A 17,176-nucleotide genomic window follows, 5' to 3' on the forward strand; every position below is an offset into this window, starting at 1 on the left:
GCTATTTCTGATGTGACAGGAGGATTTTTAGTATTGATAATGTGGCAGGAGGAGTTTGTGGCTGGGCTATGGCTGGATTATTGCTAGGCTATCACCAGTGTGGATACCCTAAGCGCTTTTCAATTCATGACTGGTTTTCTTTCCCTTCCCTTGTACCTTGGTTAACTAATTACGTTGACATAACTTATCTTGTCTTATGTCTCCACATAAATATCCTGAGTTATTTTTGGAAAATTAAACCTTTTATTATTCAGCATTTTTGGAAGTCCCAAAATCCGGCTTGAAAGCTATAAATTTTAAACGTTGATGCATCTTTTTCCAGGTAAACTTGATGTCTGGAGATAATTATATGTTGGATCTCGAGCTCTCGAGCTTGTCAGCTTTGTCCCCACTGGATGGCCGTTATTGGTCCAAAGCGAAGGACTTGGCTCTAGTGGCGGACGCAGCTTAGAACAAGGGGGTACGACTGTACCCCCAAATTTTTTTCTAAACCATCCGCCATAGCCATTAAATCCATGTTCAGCTGTTTGAATTTGAAGAAAATAAGTATTGCACACTTTTTTTTTGGTTTCATTTCACTGAAAGGAGGAGGGATTATAGATACGGGGAAAGTGGAAGAGAGAGACTGGACGCGCCATCGCCTATGAGGTGGGGGCCACTTCTGATTTGCCAGTTGGTTTTGATTTGTGCAAATGTGTGGAAATTTTCACTAATTAACTATGTGTGGAAATAATAATTTTTTATTTTAATTTTTATATTTTTTGAATTTGAAAATATAAGGGAATATTAGATTTTAAAATATAAAATTATAAATAGTATATATAAATTGAATTTAAGAATGATTTCATACTTTATTTTAGCGTTATTGAATTGTACACATAAAATTGACTAGCAAAATATGAATTTTACTATAATAATATATATAATATTAATTTTTTATGTGTTTCTATACACCAAAATCAATATTATAAACAAAAAATAAATATTACTTAAATATATTCATATCAAATTTAAAATCTAACAGTAGTACTATATTAAAAAAAATTCGATCATCTAAGTCAATTGCTTTTTAACGAGCATTAATATCATGCACTGAAGATGACTTGAACTGCTCTAAAATTTTGCTAACGGTTACTCGTACTTCGAGGTGTAATATTTATCGTATCCCCAAACCTAAAATCCTGGATCCAATGGCTCCTTTTATGAGTGAATTTGGACTTATAAAGTATCGAGTTATAGTTGAGGTACGCATTTCTGGTTTACAATTATATTAAGTAACTATTTTACTGGTCATCCCTGTATCTATATTTTATTGTTCTACACCTATTATACTGGGTGTAGTAAAAAACAGGTGAATGAGTTGTATCTAGGTTCTAGCATAGCGTTCATTAGATCTACTGCATTTTGCATGTGACCTAAATGCCAAGGCCAATTAGCTGGTGTGACAATGAAATATGCATGGCTGGAGCCGTGTTACAGAAATGTAAGGAGAAGGAAGAAAAATACATGTACACTCATGTATGCCTGGAACATCAATACAATCATTTAACCTTTTAAGTTTTTAGTTTATATAGTCAACTAAAAGGATTACTAAAGTGAATATATAATTTTCTGTTTGACTAACACTTGAAAGACAAAGTGATCTTGTGAGTAGATGGAGAATTTTTAATCATATCTAATTTACTTCTTCTGTCCCACACATTAAAGATCTAGATTGTGACAACTTCGCGGATGTAATGACTTTGCTTTTCAGAAGAAATAAAATGATGGCTTATTTGTAAGAAATATTAGCTGCAGTTTTCCATTTTGGAAATTGGGACTCATTTCAGATATAGGAAATGGTCTCTCCCTTTCTATCTTTCCTGACACTGATTTTTTTTAAATCGGAGCAGTTTAATGAGGCTAGCTTTAGACTCATTTTTATGGAAGTTATTTAACTGAGTTGAATGGAGTTCTGTTGAAGTTTTATTATACAGTTCTACTTGATATAGCTGTATATATTGATATATTCAATACGATGTATTGTTATGCACAAGCTACTTTTTGTATATGCTTTAAATCCACATTTATCTTCTATCACCTTATACTTCTTTCAGATTAAGTGGTTGCTGAAACTTTCTCAAATATGTGGAGTCTCTGAGGTCCCAAAGTTCTCAAGGGAAGCCGAGTCTTATCTTCAACATTTAATTGATCAATTTAGCCTCGATTATCCCTTGCAAGTTAAGAACATTGAGAAGGTTACTAACCATGATGTAAAAGCTGTTGAGTACTTCTTGAAACAAAAATGCCAGCCACATCCGCAGATAAATAAGGTGCATATTTCTATGCTTAGCTTTGGATGATTTTGAACTATATGTCTGGCTAAAGATGATTTTGAATCTTGTTTTGATTTTACAATATTGCTTTTATTAAAATACAAGAAATTCCAGTGATTGTAGCATCTTTATGATTTTAAATCTTGATGTTCCTTTTTTTGTCAGAGGATTTATAGTTCTCCGTGTACAATCATCTTATTTTGTACTAGTAATTACTACTAACTACTATCCATTTAATTTAGGTGATTTTTCCATTTTGCTTGCACATGGGAGGACATTAACAACCTGGTACATGCGTTGATGCTGAAAGATGCTCTCAGTAAAGTCATACTACCTTATATGGATAAATTGATCAGAGCTTTGTGTGACATTGCTACTTCAACTGCTTCTGTGTCCATGCTATCTAGAACTCATGGACAGGTAGTATACTTGGGTGCAGAAATTCGAAATAACTTTCATACTCCAAATATTATCATGCTCCTTTGCTCCTTAGTCTAGTTTTCTATTGTGTATTGGTAGACAGTGATACATTAACATGCAATAGTTAGACTGGAAAGTGCGAAATGATTATCAAGCTTGTTTGCCTCATTGTATCACTGACTTTGGAAAATAGCTTAACTATATTTTTCCACTTTTGGGATGTTTTTGTGCTTCTTAGCCAGCTTCACCCACCACATTAGGATAGGAAATGGCAGTCTTTGCATATAGGATGAATAGAGAACATGAGATACTGTCGCAAATTGAAATTTTCGGGAAGTTTGCTGGGGCTGTTGGAAATTACAATGCTCATCTAGTTGCATATCCAGAAGTAAAATTGGCCACAAGCTGCAGAGGAGTTTGTGACATCTCTTGGAATAAGTCAGTGAATAATAATTTCATTATTTTAGTTGTTCCATGTTATTTCCAGTTTCATGTATAAGATCTGATTTATGTTCTCTGGAGTCCAGCCATTTGTTTAGGGTTCATCTCAAATAATGATGTCTGATACAAACTTTACAATACACCCTTGTGTTTTTCTATTTTCAGCTAGACAGTAGGACTTTCTCTATGAAAATCATTAACTAATAAACCATTTATTCTCCTTCTAATACAGATTGAATCTCATGACTATATGGCTAGAGTTTTCAACTCTGTTATCCTGTTCAACAACATTTTAGTGGACTTCGACAGAGATATATGGGGATACATATCATTGGGTTAATTCAAGCAGGTGAGAGCAGCAATCTGTTGTTAGCTTTATCATTCATCTCTTGCATCAAGCCAAATTGATGCATTCTCAACTATAAGCAGATAACTAAGGCTGGGGAGATTGGATCCTCGATGATGCCGCACAAAGTTAATCCAATTGACTTTGAAAATAGTGAAGGCAATTGTGGAATTGCAAATGGAGGCTTATCGCATCTAAGCACAAAGTTACCTACATCACACATGCAGGTGTGCATGTATTTAAAGTAGTTGAGGCCGTACTTCGTTGTTGGGCATAACTGAACTATATTAGATGTGGGAATTGTGTATAAACAAAGATATATATTAACTGGTGACTTAACGAATCTAATTCCTTATTCGTGGTTGATCTTTTAGTTGCAGCGAGGCTTGACTGATTCGACTGTTTTGAGGAACTTTCCCTTCTTGCCTATAAAAGTGCATTGCAGGGAATTGCTAAGCTCCAGGTAAGAAATAGAAGTGTGTAATCTTTGTTGGTAACCACAACTTACACGCCAGTTCAATGATTGGAAGCAGCTTTTCCTAGTGACACATTTTCATTTCGTATGATTTCATAATCTCCATTCTCTTATTTATTAAATATAGGTCAATGAAGCCTCCCTGTATGCACACTTGAACCAGACGTGGGAAGTGCTTGCGGAACCAATTTAAACTGTATGCAAACTACTCCCTCTGTTCCATGCTAATATTTACATTTTTTTAGCACGAAGATTAAGAAATAGATATTTAATATGTGAAGTGGAGAGAATAAAGTAAGAGAGATGAAGAGAGAATAAAGTACGAGAGAGGATAAATTATGAGAGAGTGTGAGTATTGCTTTTTGCCAAATATAGAAATGACTCTATTACGTTGGAACGTCCCAAAAGGAATACGACTCTATTAATGTGGAAGACAGGGAGTATATCATACTTCATCTCATGCTATCCCTGTAACCGTTGAACTTTCTGTTAATTCTGAGCACCACCAATATCCTCACTTGTTTCTTTGTTTGACTTGTCTATTCCTTCTACTTTCCTTTTGAGAATAGAAAGCAACTTGGGCAGTTAATGTGATGCAAGACCCATATGAGGCAGTTTTCTTTCAGGTGTTTAGAGTCGATCACTTCACAATTCTTTTATTCGTCTCTTTATAGGTAATGCGGAGATATGGTGTTCCAGAGCCATATGAGAAGCTTAAAGAGCTAACGAGAGGAAGAACAGTAACTAGAGAAAGCATAAGAGAGTTCATCGAAGGCCAGAGCATTCCTACCAAAGCCAAGAAAAGTCTCTTAGATGTGACGCCCCAATCATATACCAGGGAAGCTGAAGAACTGGCCAAGAAGCTGAATCTTCTTAGGAGCTCGGTGAATGATGCAAAGCGTTCCTGAGCACAGGTCATCGCTTAGTTGCTCGATGAAACAGTGCTTCATTATGGTTTGATCCTCTCTTCTAGACCATAAGCTTTAGAAAATATTGATTGGTATTGATGTTTGAAAATAGAAACAGAGAACCTTCCCAACTACAGTCCATTTTCATCTAAGATATACTATCAATGAATCGATCATCATCACTCCCTTTCTTGCGTATGTTGAATCAAAACTGTAGAACTGATTCACATTTAAGCTTATCTTATCGTAGTTGATTGTCAAAGTGGATGGTGATCTTGGACAAGACTAGCCGACCAAAACTATCAGTACTATGTTGGGTGATTTTGTGTAAGTTTGATTGTACAACCAATCATCTCAAAGCTATAATCAGAAATAATATGACAAACTCGATTATTAATTATAGACTTAATAACATATACTAGCAACTTATTTAGCTTTCATTGAATTCAATTCTTGGTCCCACTCTAATTATATATTAACGTGCCTATTCTCCATCCGATTTTAGATCATAACCACTCCCATCTTAAAAAAATCTCAACCTTACATGTCACAATCATAACGCATAATATCTTCAAGCTATTCATTAATATACTTGAATCATTGTCTCCATTTTGTAGATATTAATTAAATGAATTATAACGACATTGCTTTGATTTTACTCGCAATCAAATTTGTATGTATATATATACTAAACAAGGAATATGATAAATACAATCTTCATGTTGGTAAAGAGCAAATGTCAATTCACAAGGACATAACCAAGTATATATATTTTGTGCCAAAAATCCCTAGATAATAAAATATCCTTTTCTTCACACTCCTCCTAGCTAGTTTTATTAACAATGAAGACATCTCACCTTAACCTTCTCCTTCACAAAAACCTAATTCTTGTGTTTCTATGCCTCCTCTGTTCAATCCCGACAACATGGTGCTCGGCTTCCATATACGTGACGAACTCATGCAAAACGACGCTGTACCCAAGATTATGCAACAAAGCTCTGTCAAAGCACGCCGGGAAGATCAAGGGCAGCCCAAAGCTCCTAGCCATGGCGGCCCTCATCGCGACGTACAACGCCACGCAGACGACTTCCAAGGTTCTGAGAGAGCTGCGGCGGGCGAGCGAGTGTGTGGAGGTGGTGGGAGACGCGGTGTACGAGCTGCACCAGTCGATTAAACGGCTGGATCATTCTCGAAAAGGGAGTCGTCAGTTCTTCGGACAAATGGATGATATCCAAACATGGGTTAGTGCAGCTTTGACGGATGATGATACTTGCATGGATGATTTCAAGGCCGTGGGAAGAAGACAAGTTTTGGCAAGAGGATTTGTTTACACAGTTGCGCGTTTGACGAGTATTGCTCTAACCTTCATCAATAATTATGCTGCTCTCTAATTAATTCTATTCAAATATATGTATTCCATCTCATGTACCTGTATATTTATTTTACAAGAATGTTGTTTGAATACTTGTAGTATTAATATGTTTTAAATTGTGGATTTGGATTTGGGTGTGACATTATTGCATACTAGCTACTCCTAATTCAAGAGACAAATGTGTCGGTTCGAATACAACAAAATTGTGTTATTAACTAAAATTACTAGTAATTCACAATATGTTAACGAAATCACTACTAACTCGTATTATAACATATTTTCTCTTTCATTCCCCATTTTGAATTAGAAATGTGTATAAATATAAATAAATATATACATGGCGTGGGTATGGTTTTGTTTGGATGTGTCGGTTACTAGGTCACCGCAAATAGTGTGTATTATCTACTCAATAATGGATTTATTAGGTACACAGCACACACCCAATAATTGTGTTCCTTATTTCATACATGCTTTGATCAATGTAACTATTAAAACCACTACCTATACGAAATAAATTGATAACTATTTCATAAATCCAATCAAATTAAAGCTCATGCAGCAGCAGCTACACATCTAAAGGTTTCTACCATCTCACCCAGCCATAGCATTAAAGCTCAAATTATTTAAAAATAAAATAAATTAAAACAATGTATAGTAGTAGTAGTGCTCCGTATTATTTATGTTCCTCAACACTCAACGGAATACACGAAAACCTTCATATATATAAAAAGGAAAATATATTAATTATAGTCTTTCCTAAAAAATCATTTCGTCTTTCTCGTTTTTGTTGGAAAAGATTACGGAGATCACGAAGAATATTCTCCAAATTACCGAAGATTTGGAAGAATTATACTGTACCAAACATAGAAGATGCTAAATCAATGTAATTAATTATATTACCTTGTATAGCAGATCATAGTCCTATATTATAGTACTCTTTGTACAAGAATTAAATCAATGAAATACAGAATTCTCCTATTACCGATTCCTTTGAACATGGCATCAGAGCCGGCTGTCTCTCGGCTCAGAAAATTGTCATCATAGCCGGAGAATACCAATCCCGACCTTCCTTAGCCAAGAACCAGAGCAACCAACCCTACATCCAAAAATGTCAGATACGAATGATACTAAACCCGACGATAACAAAATCTATTCAGAACCAAAACTGAAGAATAGCAAAAATGTCACGTTGGCATTTAAACTCAACAGGAAAAACTACCCATTGTGGTCTCGACTTATGAAAGTCAAGATAGGAGGCAGGGGCGCATACTCGCACATCCAAGAAGAGCCCCCAGAACCCGGAAGCCGGAAATATAACGATTGGGAAGAGGACGACTTGGTGGTGTTCTCTTGGATCGTCGACAACATAGAGAACGAAATCATTGCTGATTTCGCCCATCATCAGACATCGAAAGCGCTATGGGATAGTCTCGCTGTCACTTTCGAGAACAAAGTGGACAAATACCTCATTTACGACCTGGAGGAGAAAATAATCACGATTAAACAGGGCAGTATGGACTTGGAAACGTATTGCCGGAAGATCCACGGGCTATGGATCAATGTCGATCGATGCCAGAAGCAGCCAGTCACTTGCTGCAACAAATGAGTGAACCAATACCGAACCTACTCGAACGAGAAGCGGCTATTCAAGTTTCTAGCCGGATTGAATCCAGAATACAATTCCATCAAGCGTGACATCCTCAAGGAGGACCCCTACCCATCAGTTGAATCAGCATACGGGTGGGTGAAGACGGAGGCAGCTCGACGTCAAGTCATGCCACCGGCATCGTCATCCCCCACCCGCGAAGCCATCGGCGGAGAAGCCGAAAATACATCATCTGGGGATGGAATTGGGAGCGGGTTCGTTGCCCAGAGTCAGCGTCCACCATATCGGAACGGAGGATTGCCTCGCTCCACCGTCGCAACCAGCCGGTCGGGAGGACGACCGGACAAATCCGGTCTCTAGTGTACTCACTGCCAGAAACCCAAGCATACGTACGAGACGTGCTTCAAAGGCCTCGGATACCCGGAGTGGTGGGAGGAGAGGCAAACAGATACTATGACCCCGGATAGGAATGATTTTATTAACATGAGTACGATTACCAAGACTTATATTAAAACGGCTAGTGGGGAATTGATTACGGTAGAAGGGTCTGGCACTGTTGAAATATCGCCTACTTTCCGTCTTGAGAACTGTTTATATGTTCCGACTCTATCTCAGCGATTGATGTCTATTAGCCATGTAACAAGAGAATTGAATTGTACTCTTCTGATGCACCCTGATTTCTGAGGATATTCGGACGAAGAGGATACTTGGGCGTGGCACTGAGAAATGTGGACTCTACTACGTGGACGAGATAGCTCAAACTGGTAGTGCGATGCTGGCTCACGGGTCCATGAAACAAGAAATTTGGCTATGGCACCGAAGACTAGGACATCCTTCCCCTGGTTACTTTAAATTACTGTTTCCAAAACTTTCTATTCCTAATGATTTCTTTTGTGAAACCTGTGTTTTGGCTAAAAGCCACCGACAGTCGTTTAAACTTTCAAACACTCGTGTGCAATCTATGTTTTCTTTGGTTCATTCTGATGTGTGGGGTCCTGCACCTTTTATTGGGGGAAAGGGTTTTCGATACTTCATTATATTTGTTGATGATTGCACTAGAATGGCGTGGATCTATTTCATGAAACACAAATCTGAAATGATAGATAAGCTTGTCTTGTTTTTTAACATGGTTCAAACCCAATTTCATACTTCAATCAAAACTCTTCGATCCGATAATGAGAGGGGAATTTATTAACAACCCTATGGCAAAAATTTTTCAAGAAAAGGGGATGATCCATCAAACTTCCTGTGCCTATACACCTGAACAAAATGGGGTAGCCGAACGAAAAAATATAACAATCCTGGAAATAGCCCGAGCCCTCATGATTGAATCCAAAGTTCCTCAACACTTTTGGCCAGAAGCCATAGCCACATCCGTCTACCTCATGAACCGCCTACCACAAAAATCATGAACCAAAAAACCCCACTTGATATCCTATCCTCTCTATCTAAAATTCCCCAACATTTGAACCTTACACCCAAGATTTTTGGTTGCACGGTCTATGTCTATATTGACAAACACGAGAGAACCAAATTATCCCCATGTGCTACCAAATGTGTCTTCGTTGGGTACGGGGTGAACCAGAAGGGCTACCGATGTTTTGATCCCAACACTCGGAAAATGACCACTACCATGAACTGTAATTTTTTGGAGACCGAATTTTTCTACCACACCCACCTTAGTAGTCAGGGGGAGAATGAGTCCGATACTTCTGTGGACTATCTAAGTTGGGTCGTGCCACTTCCAAATTCTTCGATTGAGGATCTAACAGAACCAGTTGTCACTACCGCCGAGCATGTCTCGCCAAGTGAGTCCTCTCAACCGCGATCCCTCGATCCTACTCCGCCGATATCCGAGGTAATTTCTGAACTGAATGTCCATACGTTTGATACTGACCCGATAGATGCAGAAGTATTGGCGAAAAACAACACAGTTGACAGTGACACTGGAAGATATGTCCTCCCCACCAGAAGCACAAGGGGATCCCACCAAAAAGATACTCTCCTGAGAAGATTGGAAAGAAAAGCCGATACGGAGTGGCAAACTTTGTGCAAGGAAATCTGACAAAAATGGCAAGGGCGTTCGAAGCTGCCCTATATGACGAAGAAGAGATTCCACAATCAGCCAAGGAGGCGATGGAACATAAACACTGGAGAGAGGCCATGCTGACCGAGATAAAAGCACTAAAAAGGAACAATACGTGGGTCAAAGATAAGTTGCCTGAAGGAGTCAGAACGGTTGGTTGCAGATGGGTATTCACAATAAAGAGGAGGCCAGACGGCACAATAGAAAGGTATAAAGCCAGACTCGTGACAAAGGGATACACCCAAACCTATGGTGTCGACTACGCTGAAACTTTTTCACCCGTGGCAAAGATCAATACTGTACGGGTTCTGTTCTCAATCGCTGCCAACAAGGATTGGCCACTTCATCAGTTTGATGTGACTAATGCCTTTTTACATGGAGAGTTGCCGAAACCAGTCTTTATGGAACCCCCGCCCGAGTTCACTGATGAGTTTCAGGGAGGAGAAGTATGTAGACTGCAGAAGACCCTTTACGGGTTAAAACAGTCCCCGAGAGCCTGGTTCGGCAGGTTCACAGAGGTGATGAAGAAGTATGGGTATAGGCAAAGCAATTCTGATCACACATTGTTCATCAAGCAAATATGGGATAAAATCACGTGCCTGATCATATATGTGGATGACATGATTCTTACCAGGGATGACACAGAAGAAATGGCAGAGTTAAGGAAAAATCTATTCAGCGAGTTCGAAATGAAAGACATAGGGTCGTTGAAGTATTTCTTGGGTATAGAAGTACTGCGATCAAGGAAGGGAATCTTCATAAATCAGAAGAAATATGTGCTGGATTTGCTTACTGAAGTTGGGATGATAGATTGTAAACCAGCAGACACTCCAATGGTCCAGAACCACGGTCTGCAGATAAAGGAAAGGGCAAAACAGACTGACAGAGGAAGGTACCAACGATTGGTCGGGAAGTTAATATATCTATCACATACAAGACCAGATATTGCCTATGCTGTAGGGGTCGTAAACCAGTTCATGCACGCACCCCAAGAGGAGCATTGGGAGGCAGTTCTACGGATCGTGCGGTATTTAAAGGGGACAGTCGAACACGGAATTCTCTTCGAGAAGCATGGGCACCTACAGATACATGGATTCACTGATGCTGATTGGGCCGGGAACCCAAACGATAGAAAATCGGCGGCGGGCTACTTTACCTTTGTAGGAGGTAATATTGTAACATGGAGAAGCAAGAAACAGAAGGTGGTGACACTTTCTAGTGCAGAAACAGAATTTCGGGGTATTAAGAGTGGATTAGCCGAGCTACTATGGCTACGGAAACTTATGAAGGAGTTGAATCTTTTTTCATCCCAAACATGCAAGTTGTACTGCGATAACAAGGCGGCTATAAGCATTTCGGAGAATCCAGTTCAACATGATCGTACGAAACATGTGGAAGTTGATAGGCACTTCATAAAGGACAAAATCGAAGCAAAGGTAGTTGAGATGCCTTATGTCAAATCCGAAGATCAGTTGGCAGATATATTGACAAAGGCAGTAAACTCGAAGTCCTTCCGAGAAGTATTGTGCAAGTTAAGTATCGAGAATCCCGTCACTTAACTTGAGGGGGAGTGTTGGAGAAGATTACGGAGATCACGAAGAATATTCTCCAAATTACCGAAGATTTGGAAGAATTATACTGTACCAAACATAGAAGATGCTGAATTAATATAATTAATTTTATTACCTTGTATAGCAGATCATAGTCTTATATTATAGTACTCTTTGTATAAGAATTAAATCAATGAAATACAGAATTCTTCTATTACCGATCCCTTTGAACAGTTTTCTTAGAGATAAACTTAACTACGCCATTTAAGTACGATGCTCCAACAAATTACTTTCAATAAATGAGAGTGTTTTCGACATAGTTGAACTTTTAACGAACAAAAGAAATTGGGCCTCCAGATTGTGACCTCTCCAATCAGCCCAATGGATTTGAGGGCAGAGGTTTCTGGGCGACGTGGCACTTTTTGGATGCTTACAATTACGAAGTTCTTTCCACCTCCAATTTGCATTATCCCATAAACCTCAATCCATCTCCTCTCTCAGTTGTGTTTCACTGAGAAATTGAAAATGGCGGCAGAAGCCGTGATGAAAATGTCATCCTCCGCCATCTGCAACTTAAATGGCTCTTCGCGGAGGCCTCTGCCGCCTGTATCTCACTCCGCACGACGTCGTAGGTCCACTTCCTCTGCCGCAGTTCGAGCCCTTTCTTCTTCATTTCTCGCTAGTGTTGCGATTGCCTCTGCTTCCACAAATCTCTCAACTTTGCGCCAGAACCAGAAGAGGGGGAGCTTCTCTATCTTTGCTATGGCTGCAGGTATCCGTGTGTGTGAAGTGTAAACTGCAATACAAGTCCGCTTTATGTGATTGTTTAAGTAATTGAGGTACATATTCAGAAAAAATTAAGTGAGTTACAGGTGAATTGTTTATTTAGTTATTGCTGGTGCTGTTATTTTCCTTTTCTGTTGCTATCAACTCTGGTTATTTTATCTGAATTTATATTCAGTGGTCATTTTTCACTAATAATGTTCATGGTCTTGTCAAGTGGAAGATGTATAACTGTGTTATAATGCTCAGAACTCGAATATAGTGGACAGTCTATATTGGGACAGCACGAATTTTACTGTATTTGTCGTAGAGGAAATGTGCTGTTGTGACTACGTAGAGGAAATTCATGCTTATCATCCTTACCAAATTAAATGATTAATTTAAGCAGACTTATCATAATGAAAGGGCAAATTAAATGATTAAATTCATGGGACTTGCAGATTGAATTTCCAAGATTAGTATGCTAATTATGTGTGAGTGAGAAATATCATAACTTTTTATTTACTTTTCAGGAGAGGAGAAGAGAACAATTCCATTAAAGGACTACCGCAATATTGGAATCATGGCACACATAGATGCAGGGAAGACCACCACTACTGAAAGAGTCCTGTACTACACTGGTAGAAACTACAAAATTGGTGAGGTGCATGAGGGAACCGCAACTATGGACTGGATGGAACAAGAACAAGAAAGAGGGATCACTATTACTTCTGCTGCAACAACCACCTTTTGGAACAAACACCGAATTAACATCATCGATACTCCTGGCCATGTTGATTTCACCCTAGAAGTGGAGCGGGCCCTCAGGGTTTTAGATGGTGCAATATGTTTATTTGACAGTGTTGCTGGTGTGGAGCCTCAGTCTGAAACTGTCTGGAGGCAGGCTGATAAATATGGCGTTCCTAGGATATGTTTTGTGAATAAGATGGATCGGCTAGGAGCAAATTTCTTTAGAACTATAGATATGATTGTGTCGAACCTGGGTGCAAAACCACTGGTGCTTCAAATCCCAATTGGCGCAGAAGATACTTTTAAAGGAGTTGTGGATCTCGTGAAGATGCAGGCAGTTGTTTGGTCTGGGGAGGAATTGGGTGCGAAGTTTTCATATGTCGATATCCCTGCTGATCTTGTAGATTTAGCTCAGGAGTACAGGGCTCAGATGGTTGAAACTGTAGTTGAGTTGGATGATGAAGCTATGGAGAACTACCTGGAAGGAATCGAACCAGATGAGGCCACCATTAAGAAGCTAATAAGGAAAGGAACTATCTCAGGCAGTTTTGTTCCTGTTTTATGTGGCTCGGCCTTTAAGAACAAAGGTGTCCAGCCACTACTGGATGCTGTCGTAGATTATTTGCCCTCTCCTGTGGATTTGCCACCAATGAAGGGGACGGATCCTGAGGATCCAGAATTGGTTCTTGAGAGGGCTGCCAGTGATGATGAACCATTTTCTGGATTGGCTTTCAAGATCATGAGTGATCCTTTTGTGGGGTCTCTTACATTTGTTCGGGTGTATTCTGGGAAGCTTGATTCCGGTTCCTATGTGTTGAATTCAAACAAAGGGAAGAAAGAGAGAATTGGTAGACTCCTGGAAATGCATGCTAACAGCAGAGAGGACACTAAAGTAGCCTTAACCGGAGATATTATCGCGCTCGCAGGTCTAAAAGATACAATAACAGGAGAAACGTTGTGTGATCCGGAGAAGCCTGTTGTTTTAGAACGGATGGATTTTCCAGATCCTGTGATTAAGGTTGCAATTGAGCCAAAAACTAAAGCTGATATTGATAAGATGGCAGTTGGCTTAATCAAGCTTGCTCAGGAAGATCCTTCTTTCCACTTCTCACGTGATGAAGAAACCAATCAAACAGTTATTGAAGGAATGGGAGAGTTGCATCTTGAAATTATTGTTGACAGGCTCAAGAGGGAATATAAGGTCTGCTTCTCTGAACTAATTATCCTCTCATCACAAACATTTTCTTGCTATATGGATATTTGCTTGGAACATATTGCATTCCAGTTCACCTAAGTGGTTTCATTCAAATTTGATATCTTTTGTAGGAGTTTCCTACACAATCTCATTTCTTATTCACTTCCAAAATCTTATGTCGCGATAAGTGATAAGATATGCAATACCCAATGCTAGGAGTGGGAGCTGAGATGGGCAAGAATAAGGCAACACGAACAAATATCCTATTCTATAATTCTATTTGTATAATTCAGGAATAGGATAAACTTTTAAATCATAGTTTCTTAAATAATAGTTGAATCCTGAGTTGCAACTAAACTCCTCGTACCATGCCCAAAAAAGTAAACTTTTGGTCTTTTCAAAGTGTTCCTGCAACTAACTTTGATCTATATATTCATAAAGGTTGAAGCCAATGTTGGAGCACCTCAAGTCAATTATCGGGAAAGCATTTCCAAGGTTACGGAAGTCAAGTATGTGCACAAGAAGCAGTCTGGTGGTGCAGGTCAATTTGCGGATATCACTGTCAGGTTTGAGCCACTAGAAGCAGGTAGCGGGTATGAGTTCAAGAGTGAGATCAAGGGAGGTGCAGTGCCGAGAGAATACATACCAGGTGTGATGAAGGGGTTGGAAGAAAGTATGCCTAACGGAGTGCTAGCTGGCTACCCTGTGGTTGATGTTCGTGCAGTATTAGTCGATGGGTCTTACCATGATGTTGATTCAAGTGTTTTGGCATTCCAGTTGGCTGCCAGAGGAGCATTTAGGGAAGGAATAAGGAAAGCTGGACCTCAGATGCTCGAACCAATTATGAGGGTGGAAGTTGTCACGCCTGAAGAGCATTTGGGAGATGTGATTGGTGATCTCAACTCAAGGAGAGGTCAGATCAACAACTTTGGGGATAAACCAGGTGGCTTGAAGGTACACGTCATGAAGTTTTGTACCCTTTTTCTCATATCGCTGCAGACGGGAGCCACTTAATGTTTGAGATGTATCTTTGACAAATCTCAGTTGTAGTTTCTTCTGAAGCGTCTTTGTGATCAACTGGGTCCAGTTGAAGAATTAACTCCGAAAATTAACCTTGTTTTCAATCACATTTTCAGGTGGTGGATGCCCTGGTGCCTTTAGCTGAGATGTTTCAGTATGTAAGCACTCTTCGAGGAATGACCAAAGGGCGTGCTTCCTACACTATGCAGTTGGCCAAATTTGATGTTGTCCCTCAACATATTCAGAACCAGCTGGCCCAGAAGGAGGAGCCAGTTGCTGCTTAATGCTATTTCTGAGATTGTAGGCCGCACCGGACTACTATGGAAAAGAGGATTCTTTATGCAAGGAATGAATGAGAGATTACTACTGTGACAACGAAAGGTTCAGTTGTTTGTTTTATTCTTGAAGTTGCCAAAACATTTTTGTTAGATAAGGCATTGGAGGGTTTACAAAGAAAATGTACAAATACATTGGTTTGGTTTAATTGTTTCATTTGCAATTATGGCTTAACCTCATATCATGATGACCTCTAGTAGCCAATTCCTCAACGGTGGTTGGTTTAATGGCATGCTTTGGGTACACACTGCAATTGCTAAAGGTTTTGGCAGATGAACTTGTTACTATAGCCACAAAATAATTCAGCCATTTAAAAACACAAGAGGAGTAGATGCACATAATCCACAAGCAAACTTAGTTCGCAACATCAGAGATCAGAGAGATGAGGCGAAGCGATTGAGAGTGACTATGCCAGAAAGCGCAGCCTTGTTTCGTTCTTTGACCTTCACCTGATAAATCACACTGCAAATTTTACCCACTTGCAAGTATACCAAACAATATCATCCAATATAACTAGTAAATGTTAAAATCATATTTACCTCAACCCTTCAACCCACATTTCTGTTATCAATTTTTCACCTGGGTATACATGTAACAGAAATCTCCCAGTTATGTTGCGGATCATGTTTTGGTCTCCCCGACAGATGCTATTAATGATGGCTCTAATTGCAAACCCAAGAGTGCACAGTCCGTGCAAGATTGGACGAGAAAATCTGATGTGTCCAAATTTAACAACATGAACAGACATGAACGATACATCAATTCAAGGTTCTGCATTGAATTTTGAACAAACTTATATGCTAAAGTTCTTGTTTCAAAATTTTAGTGAAGTTTAATAATATCAATATCTAGGATGGGAGTGGATCCTCTGCTGTGGATTAAACACAGCAGAGGGTGCTGTGAAATGAAACACAGTCGTTTTAATACAAATATGAGTTTCCTATTTTTCCTTCTTTCTAATTCCACCTTTTAATATTTTATTCATTTATAATGGTGCTATTATTGTTATGGTGAGTGAGAAATAGTGGATTAAAATTGGGCATAATTAGCTTTTAATTAAAGCTTGGAGTTTGAGCTTAGAGAATAATTAACTAGTGTTAATTATCCCACATTGGAGAAGTAACACATCTTTTAATGTGTTTAAATTAAGTGACTTTATGCTACTTAATAATTATAGTGGACCAAGATGGGTGAAAGAGCCCACACGCGCGCTCCGCCGCCGCCCGCCTGTGCTCGTGGTCGCGGTCGCGGGCCGCGGGCCTGAATCCGGGCCCGATCCCGATCTCGATCTTAGACTTGGACTTGGACTTGACAATTGGTCTTTGGGCTCGGGTCTGGACCCGTAATAATCTTTTTAGACCACCGCTGAGTCAGCAATCCAAGTGGCTTGACACGTCGTCAAGCGTGGCACAGTCAAAGCTGACACGTGAGAAAAGCACACGCTCCACACGCGAATGACACACTTCTGCCACACGCTTGTAACCGCCGACGGTTACGAATCTGCCACGATGAGCCTTCATGGCTTGGTTGACCCTGCATGGTGGCTTGGCCTATAAATAGGCTAGCCATTCCACTGCATTAGATAGAATATACC

At 39.5% G+C, this 17,176-nt stretch overlaps 2 protein-coding genes and 1 pseudogene across 2 annotated transcripts; all 3 read left to right on the forward strand.

Moving 5' to 3' along the window:
• Positions 1–1,419: 1,419 nt before the first annotated feature.
• Positions 1,420–5,087, forward strand: LOC121801158 (annotated as a pseudogene).
• A 521-nt stretch (positions 5,088–5,608) lies between these two features.
• Positions 5,609–6,417, forward strand: LOC121800173 (pectinesterase inhibitor 10-like). Its single transcript, XM_042199763.1, has one exon. It carries the CDS (start codon positions 5,748–5,750, stop codon positions 6,294–6,296), a length of 549 nt encoding a protein of 182 aa, XP_042055697.1. The 5' UTR covers positions 5,609–5,747; the 3' UTR covers positions 6,297–6,417.
• A 5,550-nt stretch (positions 6,418–11,967) lies between these two features.
• LOC121800175 (elongation factor G, chloroplastic-like) lies at positions 11,968–15,756 on the forward strand. Its single transcript, XM_042199764.1, has 4 exons — positions 11,968–12,291; positions 12,815–14,232; positions 14,668–15,180; positions 15,363–15,756. Exons 1-4 carry the CDS (start codon positions 12,045–12,047, stop codon positions 15,528–15,530), a joined length of 2,346 nt encoding a protein of 781 aa, XP_042055698.1. The 5' UTR covers positions 11,968–12,044; the 3' UTR covers positions 15,531–15,756.
• The last annotated feature ends 1,420 nt before the right edge of the window (positions 15,757–17,176 follow it).

This window comes from Salvia splendens, chromosome 4 (assembly GCF_004379255.2).
Source record: "Salvia splendens isolate huo1 chromosome 4, SspV2, whole genome shotgun sequence".
NCBI classification, from domain to species: Eukaryota; Viridiplantae; Streptophyta; class Magnoliopsida; order Lamiales; family Lamiaceae; genus Salvia; species Salvia splendens.

Coding starts and splice junctions, on each gene's coding strand:
- LOC121800173 (XM_042199763.1), top strand. CDS start 5,748: ATGAAGACATCTCACCTTAACCTTCTCCTTCACAAAAACCTAATTCTT.
- LOC121800175 (XM_042199764.1), top strand. CDS start 12,045: ATGGCGGCAGAAGCCGTGATGAAAATGTCATCCTCCGCCATCTGCAAC. Junction 12,292..12,814: donor TATCTTTGCTATGGCTGCAG/GTATCCGTGTGT, acceptor TTTACTTTTCAG/GAGAGGAGAAGAGAACAATT. Junction 15,181..15,362: donor ATAAACCAGGTGGCTTGAAG/GTACACGTCATG, acceptor TCACATTTTCAG/GTGGTGGATGCCCTGGTGCC.